Raw genomic sequence first — 20512 nt, 5'->3', positions numbered from 1 at the left:
ATTAAGGATTCTTGGACACTACAGAAGGGTTCCGGTTCAGTGAAGGTTGGAAGCAATTTTCACTTCAAATAATTGCTGTTCATAATATGATATATAGATGTCTCAATCCTTAGATAATTATACGTACATAGAGCCTTTCGTTGCTAGACAACCGATGAAAACATGCCAGGTCTATTACTTTAGTGTGCGTGACAAACTACTTATACTCGCGCTTTGTATGTCACTTTGAGGTGTGCGTGCATTGCTCAAAGTAGAGGTTAACTTGCAACCTCCATTTTTTCGACGTTTTCATAGCTGTCACATCGAAGATCTAAGTCTCATTAATTAAAAATGTTTACACCAGGAACAGACATTAGCTTATAATGCCTTCTAGTCGGCTAGAGTTAGTAAGTCTTTTGTGGCACGATGTATATGCCTTTACAACAAGATCCCAGAAAATATTCAAAAGAAAAGTATTACGTTATTAAAAATAATTGTTAAAAACGTTTGTGTGGTAAATGTTACTATAACATAAATGAATTTCTTAATGATACCATAAATTGGAAATGGAGCGAAATAATAAATTTAATTGAGCAATGTTACTTTGTAAACATATTTTTTGATGAAAAAAAAGCCCGCTGAGTTTGTTGCGCCCGTTATTCTCAGGCCTGAGGCATTCATTTTGGGATGGGTGGATTTTTTTTTACTTTCAATAAGTGATGTCACATCTTATTTTGTTAAAAATATTTGAATTTTAAATTTGAATTTAAATCTCCACAGATCGCTTTACTGCGAGACGGTCAACTGTTAGCTGAAGATTCTCCCAACGAAATACTGAGAAAATTCGACTGTGATACCTTAGAAGATGCTTTCTTGAAAATGGCGCTGCGACAGAACGAGAGAATTTCTAGAGGAATCAGAAGAAGATCTAGTAAGTACTGATTTCTATCTAAGTATATCAATGACCCCAACACCACTAATAAGAAGTTGTCAGTCCATTTTACCAGTGGGAGGGTCCTTTGCACAGGATGCCGGCTAGATTATGGGTATGAAACAGTAATATGTAAACATTACCGGTCTGAAGGGCGCCTTAGCTGGTGAAATTACTGGGCAAATGAGACTACATCTTATGTCTCAAGGTGACGAGCGCAATTGTAGTGCCGCTCAGAATTTTTGGGGCTTTTCAAGAATCCTGAGTGGCAGGGTGTTGTAATAGGCATGGCGTTTCAATTACCATCAGCTCAACGTCCTGCTCGTCTCGTTCCTTATTTTCATAAAAAAATGTATGGGTGACGTATTGGTATTATATGTTTTCTATACACAGAATTAGAATATACTAGCATGTAGACAAACTGACAGCCCTACAATGCGTGAAGAATTTGTCAATGTGTGCGTTAGCTAGTTCCTTGATATTCACAATAATTAGGTGCCAAGCGTGGCTGACTATTTATTAAAACGTAAGTATCAATCCCTACTATGTTTTTTATGACTTGTCAATCAAAATCTGTTACAGTTAAAATAGATTCGCTTACCTTTTCTATATTATTGTATCTCCGTTAGAGATATTCATCTCTCTCGCACGTTCTGTTTCTCTACGATACTAGTATATCTTAAATGAATGGTGACACATTCTTCTCTTCTTTATAATATTACTAGCTGACCCAGCAAACGCTGTACTTCTTAAAGAAATAATGTATTTTAAAATAAATAAAAATATCAATAAGTAAAATTTTTTGGGTATAAAAATAGACGACGACCTATTCTCAGACCTATCAAATTACAATTATTGTATTCAATGGCCATCTTACAACCCTATAACGGATTTGTGGATGGAACAGAATAATATAAAAATACGCGATACAAAAATAGTTGCAGAACGTAGAACGTAGGGCGCAAATTTCAAGTTGTATGTATTTTTTAATGTTGAATCATAATAAAATAAAAATAAAAAATATATTTAGGGGTGGGTCACCCTTATCATTTAGGGGTATGAAAAATAGATGTTGGCCGATTCTCAGACCTACCCGATATACACACAAATTTTCAAACCAATTGGCTTAGCCGTTTTGAAGGAGTTTGGTAACAAACACCGGGACACTAGAATTTTATATACAAGACAAGATGTGAACCCGGCATTAGATTAAGCTATTTGTATTATAAGAATCTGCTTTTAAATTCCGGACTAACCTTATATCATAATACATATTTCCAAACATAATAAAACGTTAAAATTAAAATCTAATCATCACAACATTACAGCGCTTACTACTTCTCCTGATGTGATACCAGAAACTGTTAACGAAAGAAGATTTGACTCGGCGGAAGATTTCAACGCCGTCACCAGCAGTCGAGACGTATGTATCTAATCTACATCTGCGTTTATCTATATTTGTTCTTATATCATAAAGATAGAGTTTTTGAATTTATGTTTGTAAAAATAAGCACCAAAATTGCTTGACTGCCAAAAAAAATCATTTAATAATTCTCTTGATACTAGTGGTATTTATTTCCATCTTCTAAAAAACAGATCTCTTGTAATCTCCGAAAGAGGTTGAATATTATAGTATTTGAGGCTCTGTTGTATCCGATTCTCTCATTATTTTTAAGCCAATCTATTATAACTGAAGATCTGCTGCTACAAGCCTTGTGTCCTTTACGTAGCTGAGGATGTGGGTCATGGACTTGATACTATTTATACTGATGTCAGCAAGGCTTTAGATAAAGTTAATCACGTACTTACTCATTCTACTATACTACTCATTCACAATCTTTAAACTTCTGGAGTATCTTCTTAAAAAGAGTGGAAATGTTATATGAAAATCGTAAATCTATTGCTGTCATTCTATATTCTATTCGTGTAAGCCTTTTGCCCCTCTGTCAGGTGTCCCGCAGGGCTCGCATAGGGACCTTTATTTTTCAACTTCAACTTTATTATCAACAATAAACATTTGTTTCGCTTAAAATCTTAAATTTTAAAGACAAATAAATTCAATTGATGAGAACCCTCACCAATGACTGAGACTAACTTGTATTTAGTAATCAGATGTTGTAAAACCGCATGAGCTTAAACATCGAAAAATTTCATGTGATCCGCGTCAGTACACAAAAAGACAACTTACATACGAGAACTTATCTCTTAATGCAAATGCTTTGACTGGAGTGAGCCTAATTACTGAGCCCATATTGGTGCAATATTAAAAAAGGGCTTTCGGATTCGGGGCTTTGCGCGTTCAACTCGAAAATCCCCGTCTATCTTCGTATGCGGAGTACCTTAAAATTATGTGTAGTCGTATGAAAAATTAATTTCTATACAGGTTGTTAAAGCTTAGGGTGCTTCTAATCGGAGGACTTTTTACAAAAAAAAATATGAAAGCCTTTACAAATAGAATTTTGCAACCGAGAGATGAATTGTTCGTGGCTATGGACTACAAGTATCAGACCAAACTAATAACCCCCTTATTCATAATGGTCCGCTAACCTTAAACAGCCGCTTAGGAGTGTTTTTTCTCATTCTGACTTAGGTCAATAGAAGAAGACAGAGTGAGAATTAGCAATGCTTTAAGTTAGCAGACTATTATGAATAAGGGGTAAAAATTTAACATTTTTTACAGATTTTAACCGAAAAGGAATCCCCGCAAACTCTTAAGAGCAAACCAAAGAATCGCTATAAGGCCGTATTTATTAAAAGCATACAACAGTTCTCCAGGCAACCGAGGTAAGATAAAGTTACGATACATAAACTCCGCGCGTTGAGAATCATGCAGACGTTAATATAACAAGGTTCCGTCCTTGTATCAACGCGCGGGGCTAATACAAGCAAAATATAAAAACGTACTATAAATAAAAAAAAATGTATTTCATATATTAACCTCGCCTCGTTTTAATATTAAGTTTATATATACTTCTATCGCGTGAATATCTTTTGTTTCGTGTTTTCTTTCTATCAGGGCTTAGGCCACATGATCAATAGGAAAAAAAATTCTTCAGTAGGAAAAGAATCAAGAGCATTTTACATTTTCTCCAAAATTTTACATTTATATTATGCTTCTGTAACAAATGTCGCTCTGAGAATGTAGAAACAGCGCAAGAAATTCTAGTATTAATTGATTGTTCTCTTTTCAAAATACGCTTTTTGCTTTATCGTGCATTGTACTAGTATGTCATTACAATGTATATTGTAAGCCTCCATGAGTGTATATAATAAACCACAACAGCTTAAATAGCTGAAATTTTGGCAGTGTGTATTGTTCAGCGCGAGTCCTAAAATGGCCGTGAAAATGAAAAATCTTTTACAAAATATAAAGAACGGTTTTTTAATAAAACCTTAAAAATATTTATAGATTTAGCTTGATCAGTGATTGAGACTTATTATAACATAATAATGGTATTATCCGTATTAATTAATTTAAAATGAATAAATAAATATTATAATTATTTGCTTAAATAATTTATACGTTATAATAGCGGCGCACTTTTGGCCTCTATTTTCAGCAAAGCACGCACACTAAAACAAAGTGACTGACGTATCTGTCATGCACACTAAAGTAATAAAACTGGCCAGTTGTCATGCGTTGCCTAACAGCACGAGGCTCTATCTAGACGTATAAATTATCTAAGGTTCCTTAATAGAGTTTCGTGAATTCGCAATTTTTTTCATTGAACCAGTTTTATTTTAATAAACCTTATAATTTCCTCGGGAAACGAAAAAAGATATAAAACAAACCTATTTAACAATAAAACAGACTAATATAACAATCAGCAAAGCACACTTGTATTATTTTAAACTTAGATCAATGTCTAGATATACTGACAGCTTTGAAAACGTCAAAAAAAATGAAGCTGACGGTTAACTTCTATTTAGAGCAATGCACGCACACTTATACAAATCGCAAGTGTAAGACGTGGCTTGTCACGCACACTATAGTAATAAACCTGGCATGTTTTCAGCGGTTCTCTAGAAATATGTAATATCTTTTTTATGGAAAAGGAGGATAAACGAGCGTACGGATTACCTGGTGTTAAGTGATCACCGCCGCTTACATTCTCTTGCAACACCTGATGAATAACAGGAGCGTTGCTGGCCTTTACAGAAGGTGTACGCGCTATTTTTGAAGGTACCAATGTCGTATCGTCCCGGAAACACCGCACGAGGAAACTCATTCCACAGCTTTGTAGTACGTGGAAGAAAGCTCCTTGGAAACCTCATTGTGGAGGACTACCACACATCCAGATGGTGTGGATGATATCCTATTTTGTAGCGTATCGTGCGAAGGTGGAATTCGGCGGTAGGAATCAGGTGAAACAGCGGAGCACTCCCCGTGATAAATGTGGTAAAAGACACACAATAAAGCGACGTCTCTACGCAACGCCAAGTGATCCAGCCATTCACAGAGCACTAGGTCCCTGACAATTCGAGCTGCTCTGCGTTGCACGCGGTCAAATAGATCGGCTGATCTAAGATTATTTAATATGTTTATTAATTTTATATATATATATTGTTTCAGTGGTTTAATATTCTCGGTATTATTTCCAATAATACAGTGTGTGGCGTTCTTCACTGCAGTCGGTCATGATCCAAGTGATTTAAATCTAGCTGTTGTTAACGACGAAATATCTGGAATTCCAAGTAAGTTTATAATTCAATCCTTGCGATTATACATTATATTTTATACAAACAACACAGAAATTAAAAATATCGTTACGGGGAAATGTACCAAGAATACTGGCAGCATTTCCTCGTTGGATACCTAGGCTGATCCGTTGACTGAAAGAGCTGTCAGTGCTTGGGTTACCAGTAGCACTATTGAGGCGCGTAGATAGTACTTTGTACATTCTCCGCGGCTCTGGGCCCCACGGGCCAAGTGACTCCACACTAAACGACATAAAATGTATGACTCACTGAGACCGACATATTTGCGACGTTTGCCGTCTTCAGAACTGGAAGCAGCACCAACTGAAGTAACTTAGGCATGAGAAGTCAAAGTCAAAATATCTTTATACATTTTAAATTATATTTGATCATTTTGAATCTTCAATTTTTGGTTTCTTATAATCATAAGAGCTACATAAAGTAGTTTGTAAAAATAAAATATACTGTAGAAAATTAAAATGTTTTGTTTTATCAAAACAGATCCCAAGCATTTTTATCATCTAAGTAATCCGTTATTTGGACGTAATTCCAGAAAAACGTTCCAAACCACAATCATGTGGAAATTGATTTAAGAACACAAAACTGGTCACGTGATTCATATTAACGAACTGATAAAAAATGGCAGCCATACTGTCACTCTTTAAAAAGTATCATGACTTAGTAGCCCAACCCACATGTATGGAATACACTACTAACATTTATTAAATTTTAAACACGAATTCCTTAAAATGTGATGTTTGTGGCTTGGGAAGTCTTTCAGGAACTACGTCCATTTTATAGTAAGCTTTTTTATAAAGTTTTCGTTTAATTGAATTTTTAAATTTTTTACTATCAGATTAAGCATATCACTTGGGAGTTTATTATAAAAGCGCAAATGGCTAGATTGGCAATGGCAATTATTTTTTTGTAAAAATATAGGCTTTAAATAAACCGTCAAGAAATGGTTTCAATTATGCGCTATTCTGGCGATTTCTGGGGATAGCGGCTTTTAGCTTGCCCATCTAGCAGATAGACTCAGCTCTGCGGCATATGCAGTTAGAAAGATTAGAGAGTACACGAATGTTGCGACCGCTAGATTAGTGTACTTCAGTTATTTTCACAGCATCATGACGTACGGTATTTTACTATGGGGTCATGCTGCTGACATTGATATAGTGTTTGCTCTGGATAAGAGAGCTGTTCGTGCTATATATCAGCTTGGTTATAGACAGTCTCAAAGAAGAATTTAAAGAAATAAATATTATGACTGTTCATTCTCAGTACATTTATGAAAATTTAATATACGTTCACAAAAATCGTCTCCTTTTTGCTCTTAATAGTGATTTTAATTATTATAACACTAGAAATAAGGGATTGCTTGTAACTAATTCTAGTAGGCTTCATAAGATACATAATAGCTTTAAGGGTAAATGTATACACTTCTATAATAAAGTCCCAGCCACTGTTCAGGCATTATCTATAAAAAAAAAATGTTTTATAAAAAAATGGCTCTGTCGTAAATCCTATTACTCCACTGCTGAATATCTAAATGATCGGACAGCCTGGGACTAGATTGTGATTATTTTATAGCGATAGAATTGATTGTACAATATTGTATATTTTTACTGAAAAGAGCGCAAAACAAGAATGCTGGGAGAGTTTCTTGCACCGCTTCTTCTCTCTCAGAGCGCCATTTGTTTCCGAAGCGGTAGTAGTATCTAGTAGTTATTAGAAATAACATCAAAAAGAATTCTAAAGGAATCAATTGGGAGAAAATAAATGCCTTTTATGCCTTTTAATATGCGTGCATAGATCAAAATAGAGGTTAACTGTCAGCCTCAATCTTTACGACATTTTCACCGCTATCACAGTCTATCCAGTCGTATAAATGATCTAAGCGTACAGACTGCAGATAAATAATTAATATATTTATATGTACTTTTACAGATGGCATACAGATGTGTATGAACAATAGTTTATCAAGCGTAACGATAAATGAAGATCTGACTTGCGACTACCACATGCTGAGTTGTTGGTTCCTCAACGAAATGGAAAAACGGAACCTATTTATTGTGAGTATATTTCAATTGGTTTTTCATCAAAATTTCAAGATTCGGATTTTGAAGCGAATAGCTTCTTATGAGATGGTAAACAGCTTCGTAACGTAACGCGTTACGGCGCCATTCTGTCCGGTTTCCCTTTCACTCACGCATACGGCAGCGGTAGGCAGGCTCCTCCTCTCTCACTCTAACCAATTGTTACTTTTATAGAATAAAAATATTATGATACTAATAATGTTCATACACAAAATTCTAATTCTATATAATAATTCTAATATACATATTCAAGAATTGTAACTAAGAATAATAGTTATTTGTTCAACAAGTGAGCAAAGTTATTTTTTGCTGCAAGTGCTGACTTTAAATCTCGAATTGTCGAAGTAGATTCTAATATAGACAAAAAAAACGGGACAAAAAAAATTTGCTCTCATGTGAAACATACAACTTTTCACATCGAATAGCGAGAAAAGTGTTAAGTGTTAGTACGAGAAACTATTAAGATAATATTTAACACTGTTTATTATAAATATCAAACCCTCATAAAAAAATCAAAAGTTGAAAAATTTATAAACCTAAATTTCGATAAGTGACATAATACATTTTTGTGACAATGAGATAATACGCTAGGCTAAAATGAGTTTCAAACGCACTGGATCGCATTGTTTATTTTTTTACCGCGGAATAATTCCCGGATATATTATGGTCAAGAGCTGTTCGAAATTTAAATCTCTCTACACTTGCCTCACGCTCGCAGCAAAAACCGTTTTTGCTGCGAGTTTTCGCGTAGCAATACCGCCCTTTTCGTGCTGGAGAGGTGAAAAATATATTCTATAATCAACAATAGATTATATTTATAAATAACCTTTCCTTACATTATCATATTAATATACATTTAAAAAAGTAATAACCGAAGCTTTTCTCAAATTATAGAACTTCAATATTAAACAGATAAATAATAATTACTAAGATTAGTTTAAGTCACTTCTGTCGGGCGTCACGAGACGCACACGTTTTTTTTACACAAATTGTCATTTTTATGGAAAAGGAGGACAAATGAGCGTACGGGTCACCTGGTGTTAACTGATCACTACCCCCCACATTCTCATGCAACACCAGAGGAATCATAGGAGCGTTGTCGGCCTTTAAGGATGGTGTACTTGTTTTTCTTGAAGGTACCCATGTCGTAACGTCCCGGAAACACCGCACAAGGAAGCACATTCCACAGCTTTGATATCCGGTATTCGGGTATGATATCCTAATTTGTGGCGTGTCGTGCGAAGGTGGAATTCGGCGGCAGGAATCACGTGAAACAGCTCTTCGAAACACTCGTGATAAATGCGGTAGAAGACACACAATGAAGCGACCTCTCTACGCAACGCCAAGTGATCTATCCGTTCACAGAGCACTGGGTCCTGATGGTGTAATGCTCGTGTTGCATCACATTGCAGATTCTGTAAATGATTATTAATTAAAAGAGTTCAACTTTTCCTAAATAATAATGTTAAATGGAAAATATTTTTTTTATGAAAATAAGGGAAGAGACTAGCAGGACATTAATCTAATGATAATTAATAACCCCTGCCCATTGCCACAATGCGGTGCCGCTCAGGATTATTGCTAAACCCAAAAATTCTGAACCACACTACAATTGCGTTCGTCACCTTGAGACATAAGATGTTTGGTCTCATTTGCCCAGTAATTTCTTTAGCTACGGCGCCCTTCACACCGAAACACAGTAATGCTTACACATTACTGCTGCACGGCAGAAATAGGTGCCGTTGTGGTACCCATAATCTAGCCGGCATCCTGTGCAAAGAGCCTGGTAAATATATGTTTAACTTGTACATTTTGTTTATTTTTTATCATTAAAAACTCCCATTTTCAGAAATATTACAATACAACAGAGGCAGCTAAGTCCGCTGTAGCTACCAGAACGATATACGGAGCATTATATTTTCCTCGCAACTTCAGCACAGCCCTTGGACAAAGGGCCACCGACGGTTACGTGGAAGATGATGTCGTTGATGACAGTACTATTAGCATCTGGCTGGATATGACTGGTAAGTAACTTTTGGTTAACTCACGGCTTATATCATGGATTGTTCACCGCTGCGCTCCTATATTAGTTAAGTGGCCGTAGAGTTTCTTGTAAGTTGTAATAAAGGCATAAAAGGCATTTATTTTCTCAAAATTGATTCCCTTAGAATTCTTTTTGATGTCATTTCTAATAACTACTAGATACTACTACCGCTTCGGAAACAAATGGCGCTCTGAGAGAGAAGAAGCGGCGCAAGAAACGCTCCCAGCATTCTTTTTTTGCGCTCTTTTCAATAAAAATATACAATATTGTACAATCATTTGTATCGCTATAAAATAATCACAATCTAGTCCCAATATTTTCCTCACGAGCTCTGCTTTTTTCGAACTTTAATTTAAAAGTAGGTAATATTTATAGTCACACTTTAAAAGCGCTTAGTTTAAGCCTAATTGTATAAAGTTTATGTGACTTTGACCTGGTGAACATACCTACATAATATATACATTCTCAAAATATACCTTTTTTTTATGAAAAGAAGGGACGAGATGAGCAGGACGTTCAGCTCATGGTAATTGATACGCCCTGCCCATTACAATGCAGTGCCGCTCAAGATTCTTAAAAACCCCGAAAAATTCTAAGCGGCACTACAACTGCGCTCGTCACCTTGAGACATAAGATGTTAATACTAATATTAATATAATACTTGACGTAATAGATGCTGAAAAGGGGTGCACTTAGGGGTAGATATATATATTTATTGGTTTCTATGGTCAAAATATTTATTTACTTAAGGTACTAAACTAATCTATGACACTTGCTAAATAACTATAATTAATGGTTCTGCTTGTGAGTACGCGGATCTCGGATTAATAGTAATTGGTTATAATGGTTAAAATGGTTACTCGGACCAGTCCTGTAATGGTTATAGACAAATGGTTAATGGTAACTAGGACCGGACAGATGTCCAATATTTTTACTAGCTACGGCGCCCTTCAGACCGAAACACAGTAATACTTACACATTACTGCTTCAAGGCAGAAATAGGCGCCGTTGTGGTACCCATAATCTAGCCGGAATCCTGTGCAAAGGAGCCTCCCACTAGTAATACTATAACAGTCTAAGATAATGATGATAATGTTACAGACTATCAGATATCAAACTTTCTCAAACGCGAAATCCTCAAATCGTACGAGTACTTCACCAAGCGGGCTATGAAGGCGTGCGACAGGAACGAAGATCTTGTGCAGGTATTCTATCGATATCAACATTTTAATTATTTTATTTAAAAAAAAAACAGTTTTGCGCTTAAGACCACACGACCTAACTTGTGGGATTTATTATATACTTAAATTAAATTTATACAAGATATACCAAAATTTACGGTCCATGCGTACGCGAACGATTGGCTCAGTTGGAAAGAGCGCTCGGACGGAACCTGAGAGGTCGCGGGGTCGCGTTCCGCATCGTTCATAAATTTTATTTAGAAATTTAATTTGTATAATTTATGCCAGTAGCGAGTATTATCACTTTCAAAATAACAAATTGTTTAGATTTTAAAGAGCTGTATATATACTAGCTTTTACCCGCGACTTCGTCCGCTTTGGGCATATTTTTTATCTTTTAGGCTTATACAAAGTTTCATGGTATTATCTTCGATAATGACAAATTCCCGTACAAACTGCCATCCGCTATTTAAACCCCTCTATTTATTTTTTTGCAATAAAAGGTAGCCTATGTCATTTTTCCAGCTCTAGTCCATCTCTGTATTAAATTTTATTAAAATCGGTTCGATGGTTTAGGCGTGAAAGCGTCTATATAAGTTTCTCCCACTTACACTTTGACAGAAGAAGAGAACATGGTTCCATTGATAACTCTTTTTTATTAGTACCTGCAGAATAAACAGTAAAATAATTAAAACATAAAAATAAGTGAAACAGTAAATCTTGTATTTAAAACAGATTCCAGTCAGATTCGAGGAACCAATCTACGGCAGAAAGGATGTAGAAATGGTCTCATACATGGCGCCGGGGATTATGGTCACGTAAGTAGTATTATTTTAAAAAAAATGAAAGTTAATTATTCTCTTGTTGCCTTTGCGGGTCACCACAATTTAGCCAATGTCAAGTAATAGATAAACATACTTACTTATGTTAGTTTTAGGAAAGTTACTTATTGGTAAAGTGTTTTTGCTTAACATATTTATTTATTACACATAATTTTTACACATAGAGTAAAAACAAGGGAGAGGAGACATTTAAAGGAAGTAGGACGGGAAATTTCAGGAGATATAGGGTATAGATAAGAATTCATCAGAAGACAACTAAAGAATATATAGATATGAATATGAATAAAGACATTTACCATTTTGCCTGCAAAAATTGCCCTTTAATAGATTTAAATCGGTAAACAAGAAAGTTTTTATTAAAAAGTTTAAAAAATACACAGTAAATTAACTTTCAATGGATAGACAGACTTAACTTGACCCCCGATATTGCTCTCGGATCGTACACACATTGAAATACCTCAAGGAATTTTGTCATTCAACATGAATATCCACTATATTCGTCTTTACTAACCCTAATAATTTATAAAAAAATATTGAAGTAGGCGTTACTTTGCGGAAATCCATAATTATCCAAATGTTTTGAGCCTTCTGTGTGTTAATTCCGCCAATACTCGTCAGTCTCGTGCCAGAGTTTGGCGAGTCAATATCTCCTGAGGATACCTAGTCAGGCGAAACACGTGTCGAATTGTTTAAAGACGAGAAAAAGGCTCAAAACATTTGGAAACTAATAATTTATATTTCCCCCACAGTATCCTGTACTTCTTACCAGCCATAGTAACCTCCACTTTGATGATATCTGACCGGCTGGAAGGAATCTGGGAGCGAAGTGCCGTGGCCGGAGTTCAGCCCAAGGAGATGCTGGAAGTCCACATCGTGCTGCAATCTGCAGTTATATTACTACAGGTTTGTGATCATCCATACTCGTAGTCAAATATTTTCTTTTCAAATAGGTTTAGCGTTTTAGAAACGTAGCTGCATCTTTTAATATTTTTTACTTCTCATGATGATCATAATTTCAGAAGAAATTGCTTATTTGTGCACGATACAAGTGCATTCACGTATCTACTCATAAATGTATCTATATTAAGGCAAAGAAAATGGGCTATACAGCCAAACACAATAAAAAGTTCAGAGATAGAATTTGTTATTTTATTCTATTTACTTTAATTTATTTGCCTCATGTGTTTTTTAAGACATAAAAGATATTAAAATTAAAATACGGTAGGTTATTTAATTAATTAAAAAAATATATATATTACAAAATTAATTTAATAGTAGGCTGTATAGGTCTGGAGCCCAAGCCTAATATCAATGTCATAAGATTAAAAAAAAGCGGCGGGAAACAGGTCTTGTTTTTTCGTGCGTTTATTTACTTCTTCAAATTTGCTAAAATTATTATAAATGTCCAGTGAAGAAGAGGATTTAGCACTCTCTAATACGCTTATGGAAATTAATGCACAGAGAGTTGTGCAACAGATATCACCGCCAAAGTCTCGGGACAAATATCTCAAAGTTTACGATAATTTTGTTAATGTCGTCAGAGCCATAATACGCCATCTTCTCACATTATGTCACCTTCACAAATTCTGAAAAATACCGTTAATATGCCGGGAAAAAAAATGTCCTTCAGTATTCAAAACTGTACTAATTTTACTTTGAATATTGATTAAAGAAATGTTATGTTATACCACTGTTTTATTTCCTCGCAATCGAAATGAAATGCAGAGTTTATAATTCGTCCACAAAACCATTTTATCCTCGACAAAGAAGTGATAAAAGTCTCGGATAAAAATGGTTCGTTTTGTGCACTCGTTGTAAAATCTACTATTTTATTATGTTATGTATGTTCATAGGCACATAGCGAAATTGCTAGTAACTAACTGTGATGACAAAAAATCGAAATGTGAGCTGGGACACATAGTGGAAGTGATACTTCAACGGACAAAGTTTAAAAACCAAATATTTGAAGGTCACTATGTAAAAAAAAATATTTCCAAAACAAACTTACCATTAAATGTTGCTCAAAAAATATTTCAAAACTATAGTTCCACAAATCAATAAATAAAATGTAAAAATATTAAAAGAAAAGAAAAAGTACGACTTGTTAATTATTTTAAATCCAACATCATATTTAATCAGCTGGTCAGGATTTTTTGAAAAAATAAACAGTAACAACAATATTTTCCACAGACTGTAGAGATAATGGCGCTAGCGTTTATGGGATACAGTCTCCCGTTCAAAGGATCCGTAATAACCTGCGGGGTCCTCCTGTTCCTTCAAGGAGTGGGAGGAATGTGCTACGGGTTCCTGTTGTCTGTTATGTGCGGCAGTTACACGGTGGCATTCTTTGTGGCGACTGGCAGCTTCTATCCCATGATCCTGTTGTGTGGTGAGTTTTTTTTATACGCTTTATATTAGCTTCACCTGTATGTTTGTATGTATGTTTGTAACCGACAACTTTGGGCGCGATTTTGACCCACTTTAAACGGCTAGATTTCGTTCAAACTTTGTAGATTTATCGAGGACCGATGACATTTTACTAATTAGACTAAAAAATTAAAAATAAATAATTGTTAAAAAAAACTAAAAAGCACAGCAGCAAAGCTTTATATAAAATTCATCTAAAAAATAGAAAATAAATTTAAATTGAAAATAGTGTAAAAAAATATATATGTTATTGTAAAAAAAGCGTGGGGTGTAGAAGATTTATTATTTTAATAATATCTTAAAAAGCACCCCACGCTTTTTTTACAATAAAATAATATTTTTTTTACACTATTTTCAATTTAAATTAATTTTCTATTTTTTAGTTGAATTTTATATAAAGCGTGCTTTTTAGTTTTTTTTAACTATTATTTTTTAAATATAACCAAATATTGCCCGCGCCGGAGCTATAAGACACTCACCTAAATGGGATGATTATTCTGGTGATGGAGGAGGTGTGGGAAGCACTTATCAATTACCACCATTACCATTAGGTGACCGTATGTTCGTTTGTCCATAAAGTATTTATTTCTGACAATAATTTTAGGAGAGTATATTGCTCCGTTTCTTCTCACTCACAGCGCCAGGAGTTTCCGAAGCGGTGGTAAATTTGAACTGACATCAAAAAGAATTCCAAAGGAATCAAATTTGAGATAATAAATGCTTTTTTATTAATGTTACTAATGTGTTGAGTACATGCATAGTCATAGGCCCTGTTTCAAAATGTACCAGTAAAGTTACGAATAGGGTACTTGCTACTATCTATCGAATAAATATTAAATACATCATTTGCGTCTCACAATGCATAAATAGTGTAAACTAGCAGATGGAACCTCATTTAAGTTATAGGATGGATATCATTTGCGACTTACGGCCGTTTTCAATAACGTATCCTCTAGTTACGGATATATTGCTATCACCGTTTAATGACAAGGTCTTATCTATCCATAGTTATGTCCAATATAATTATATTAATAGTTATAGTCTAATGCTATCTGTCGATAGGTTATTGAAATGTAAGTAAGCGCCGTAAGTAGCGGTAGATCCATAAGTCAAGTCTTAGGATCATAGTCATCTACGGCCATTTTCAATAAACTATCTATCCTTAGTTTAACTTACTAGAGGTAGACAAATCTGTCCTTTTACGCTTACTTACATTTCAATAACCTATCGACAGATAGCATTGGACTATAACTAATAATATAATAAGGTATATTGGATTTAACTATGGATAGACAAGACCTTGTCATTGACCTCTAGTTACGGATACATTGCTGTCACCGTTTAATGACAAAATCTTATCTTTGGAAACATCTACCAGGAAACTAATTTTAAAAATTTTAATTTTTTTATAACTCTTCAAAACTCATAAGTCCACCTCTCAGATAACTTATTGAGAAAAAAATCGTCTGAAATTAATAAATATTTCAAGCCAATATTCGATTTATATTTATATGAATGTTACTTCCAGGTATTCTGTGGCCATTAGAAGCAATGCCAAGTGGTTTGCGAACCGTTGCCTTGGCGCTGCCCTTCACAGTGCCATCAAAAACTCTTCGAGACCTGATGGAGAAGGGATCCGGCATAACCGACGCCACGGTATACAACGGATTCATCATAACCATAGCGTGGATAGCAGTATTGTTATCGTTGTGTTTTATAGTGCTTAAATTTAAAAAATCGTAAAGGTTTCCCGGTCTATGCGAAACGATCGCGAATACAGAGCGAAACGAACGCGTATTCGTTGTTTTATCTGGAAAGATATGCAGTATACATTGAACATAGAAAATGACGTAAGCCAATTTTTTATTCGTGACATAGGGCACTTATAGCTACTGACCTACCTGGAAATAAGCGGCATTGCTTTATCACGTTTCACAAAACGACACAAGACGTAGCGTACTTCGATAGGACTACGTGAATATGTATATGCAGTACCATAGAATAATGATGGCGCTGCATTTACGTTTAGATTTGGTTGCCGGTCAAATTACAGGCTTTCCATATTCCAGTCTGTTTAGGTTGACGCAGGGTGATGTGGTTGAGATCTAAGGCTGAGATCTACAGATATATAGATCGTACTTAGACTTTGCTCAGACTTTACTTGCGTAAAACTTTGCTAAGTGTCATAAAACGGGAACTTGATTTGTGCATTTGGCTGTCTTAGCTTAGCTCGGTATAATTTCAGCTGTCAATGACTATAAAATCGAAATCAATGATTATGCTAAGCTTACATTCAGCTAAGTTTTACGCAAGTACAGTCTGAGCAAAGTTTAAGTACCTAAGCTCTATAGATCTCAGCCAAATAGTTAGTTTAGGTGACTCAATCTTGACGTCCCAGAAAGTTAGCAGCATTTTCCAACTGCTGAAGACTTCCGGGAGGGATGTTGGTGATTCTTGATCAGAGTCATAGTGCGGTACGTCTTAGGTCGTTTTATAGCTCCGTAACGCGCTGTAACGTAGTTGATGTCACTTATCTAGCTAGTAGCTGAGACGCATCGGGTGGGTCATCTGCTCAGTAACTTATCTCGTTAAAAATACATCTGTTGTTTTTCAGTGTATTCTGCAGTAGTCATAGATATTGTACTGTGACAAAGTATAAAAACTGTCTGCTATGTATAATTTAACGTTATTTGTACATGACATTTTAGATACATGTTTCGCACATATTTCGCTCCGCGTTCGCATTGAATTCGCCTACGCTCTTACGTATTCGTGTAAAGATGTATTTTATTTAATTTTAGCCTCGAGCAAACGAATAAGATTTTCAAACGTTAATGCTGAAATTTATGTGCTTTCTTTTGAGCATAAAACTTCGTTCCGAAAATATAATTTTGCCGGACGCAAAATATATTTTGGAATTGTTTCTAATTTTTATTGCTACAGTAGTTAAATAAGTACTTTAGTTATCAAATAACTAATGTTATGGAAAATATGAAAAAATATTGTATTTTAAGGGTTTTTACCTAGATACTAAAATAAAGTAAAGAATAATAATGTAGGTATAATATAGTTGGCTGCATTAGATATAACTTCAACGTGTTCACGGAACGATTATAGATGTGAAACTTTTGTTCATCTTACACTCACAATACGTCAGTCAATTTGTTTTAGTGTGAGTGCATTGCTGAAAATAAAGGCTAACAGTTCGCCGCTATTTTCTTCGTCGTGATCACAGCTGTCACAGTGTAAAATTATCAAAGGCTTTTTTGAGCCGATTTTGTGTTGCTTCGATTTTGTTAAATGTCTATTAATCAGATATCGCAAAAGAATTCGCGGTTGATCAACTAAAATCACGTCTTGTGAACCCGTTGTTAGTAACGAAGTATCAATACGGGTAATCCCCATCATACTTAAAAGTTAAAAAGGATTTTATGTACAATTTGGCATTTATACATAATATATAGTTTTATTGACTCTGACACACCGAGAGCGGCGCGTTTTTAATTTCCAACAGATCGTGAATAATTTTCAAGGGAATCTATTAACAGATTTACAGAGAAATAATTTTAGACTTGGAGTAAATTACCAACACTGCCTTTATTAATAATACAGTATGGGTTTATAATAATACGGACTGCACTGCATTGTGGAGGCGGGCATGACTAAAATGCGTAATTTCTAATATTACTTTTAACAGCATAAGAACTTAATGTTTTATTGTGTAGTTGTACCATTCAGTTATTTTTATTTTCAAATTTTTATATATTATCATATCGTAGTGGACAGCTTAAATTATGTATTTGATATCTGTGGAAATTTGGTTGGTTTTAGAACTATTTATATATCATTTGTAGTGTAATTACTGTAGTTAATCGTACTGTTTGTTTCCCTTAAAAAATTGGTTTCTACGAATTTTCTTCGTAATAAAATGGATCCGAATGATAAACAGACACTAAGCATATATTTGTCTAAATCCTTTGACAAAGTAAGTTCACTACAATAAATATACAGATACCTGACATATTATAATGCAATTGTTAATTTATCGCTAAGCCGTTTTCGGTGTGAGCAAGCCTTGTGAGAGCGATATAAACTCTCTGGACCGCTGTAAGTAGCTTAAGTATAAGTTTAAGTAATCAAATATACTACAATGTGTTAAATTTTTCACATGTCAAAATATGTGGGTAAATGAAATATTAATTTTAACGTTTTTATGAAGTAAAGCAACAGTGCGAGTCATTCAGCTGGTTGGTAACTAGTTGTTATTCTCATCAGAAGACATATTATTATTATTCTTGCAAGATGTAACTCTATACTTATAATAAGGTCAACGAGACGATATTAAGAATGTAAACAAACGGAATGTTACTGAGTTACATTGCGACAGCGAGCGATTATTTTCCCTGTCCATATCACTCGTTCGCAGAAATGGCGTCAGTTGGTCGATGACAGCTGTCATTGCGTGCATCGTGGTACAGGAAAGCAGTCCAGTACCGAAGTTGTCAATATTTGGTCCGCCATTTTGTGGATAAGTTCATTGCTGTTTGAATTGCGTTCGATGTTATACTTATTTTTTCGTTTCCGTATTTACTTTTTTTTGTTACTGTTGCTTTTCTTCTTAATTTTTGTTATATAAGTAGTTGTTGATCTTAAGAATGTAATTGTGATTCTGGCAGATCTAGACAAGCTTAAGTAAATATTAAAAGATAAAAATGTTTTGAACCCCTGAAACATTTGAAAAAACCTTTGTTTACATTTTTTGTCTCGTCTCGTTCTTACTATAGTTACATTCATACTTATAACACGGACGAGTAAAATAAGAACGACTCCGCGCCGTGATATTAACAAGTGAAGCACCTTTATGCTAGTGTGTGTGCGGTTACGGGGGATACTAGTTACACAATTTTTTCCCCCTTAAACAATCATATATGGCCACAAAAACTTTTATATATATTATATTATTTTTACATTTTTTCACAACGCACAACGGCATTTTTTAAATATTTTATTGCGACGCAAGCTGATCTGTCATAGACGATGGCAAATCTTATAATGGCGGCCGGTCGGCTTGTAATAGTGTAAGTGTGTGCGTGGGGCTATGTATTTACACGTTAACCGGCTTGTTTAGGTGCTTTACTGTTATGTAAGGTGACACGGAGCCCATCTTTTTTTACTCGTCCGTGACTTATAATAATAAGTTACCTACATGGATATAATAACGTAACTAACGTATCTAATATTTTCATTAGAACCAATGAATTGGACCAGTGTTGGACCAAGTTGGAACGTTGCTCAAATAGAATAGCTTGTAGGTAAATTGGTGACAATAAGTTTAACGTTAAGGAAATGCCGTTATGGACGTTGTGATACACTCTATGTGATTTAAGGGTATAATTTATAAATAAATACTTTTGATATATTTTTTGTTTTAATAAAGTTCCTTGCTTCCTTATCTACCAGGATTGTTGCTGACTAAAGCAACTGACTTTTAAGTTCCGTCAAAATATCCAAATAATAAAGCGTAAATTTTAAAGAAAAATCTTACAAGGAGATTCACATTATTTGCATAAGTATCATTTTTTATTTCTGTACCCGCTTTTTTAAACATATTTATAAAAATAAAGAAGAGAATATACCTACTTCTCGAACTTTAAAACTTTAACTTTTGTAAGTTTGTGAACTTACAATCTTGTGGCAATTAAATATCTAAGATATCATTAAATAAGAGCTTGCATGTAAACCTGGTGATGCAAGTAAGAAGCCAGGGAACTACCTATATCACGACTAAGACGTTGTTTTTTGCAAGTTTCAACCTATCAACCAATAAATGTAAGTAATAAATGAAAACTCATATTCAATAAATAAAATTAACAATTACCATTATAGAATAATAATATTATATCAACTTCAATCAATTCAACCTGGGTTTCCGAATCAACTAAATTGACTCCGCACCAAAGAACACTTACTCTAACGAGCTCCGGCCTCCGCACACTTCGGCCGTCCAACCCACAGAGCACTTTTACTCTGTCCAACCAATAATGCCTCACAAAGAGGATGCAAATACTACGTATTATGCGGCGGGACTGGTTTAGTAAAAATTTAAATTTAGTTTAGTATGAAACGTCATTGAAATAGTCAAATGGTCAAAGTAATTTGACATAAGTTTGACATAGTAGTATCGCGATTGGCCACGAAGTATAATCCGGCAAAGTTTGAAAGCGAACAGTTTAGAACTAGAGCTTAGAACGTAGTGGATTTCGGTTTCTCTCCGTTTTTTACAAAATTATAGCCGTTATCTGTCTATGACTGCA

General features: G+C 34.7%; 1 protein-coding gene across 2 annotated transcripts in view; it reads left to right on the top strand.

The window, feature by feature from the left end:
• Window positions 1-19617, top strand: part of LOC126979709 (ABC transporter G family member 20-like) — a 117573-nt gene extending 97956 nt beyond the window's left edge. For both annotated transcript variants that reach the window (XM_050829178.1, XM_050829177.1), the window contains 11 exons: window positions 760-910; window positions 2239-2333; window positions 3591-3694; window positions 5484-5605; window positions 7556-7680; window positions 9554-9728; window positions 10850-10953; window positions 11665-11747; window positions 12521-12674; window positions 13962-14160; window positions 15727-19617. In XM_050829178.1, coding sequence (XP_050685135.1) covers window positions 760-910; window positions 2239-2333; window positions 3591-3694; window positions 5484-5605; window positions 7556-7680; window positions 9554-9728; window positions 10850-10953; window positions 11665-11747; window positions 12521-12674; window positions 13962-14160; window positions 15727-15941 — 1527 coding nt within the window. In that variant the 3' untranslated portion in view covers window positions 15942-19617. The remainder of the gene's footprint in view (window positions 1-759; window positions 911-2238; window positions 2334-3590; window positions 3695-5483; window positions 5606-7555; window positions 7681-9553; window positions 9729-10849; window positions 10954-11664; window positions 11748-12520; window positions 12675-13961; window positions 14161-15726) is intronic.
• The last annotated feature ends 895 nt before the right edge of the window (window positions 19618-20512 follow it).

Source organism: Leptidea sinapis, chromosome 4, assembly GCF_905404315.1.
Source record: "Leptidea sinapis chromosome 4, ilLepSina1.1, whole genome shotgun sequence".
Taxonomy (NCBI): Eukaryota; Metazoa; Arthropoda; class Insecta; order Lepidoptera; family Pieridae; genus Leptidea; species Leptidea sinapis.
The sequence above is the reverse complement of the archived record's forward strand: the minus strand, read 5'-3'. Positions and strand labels throughout refer to the sequence as shown.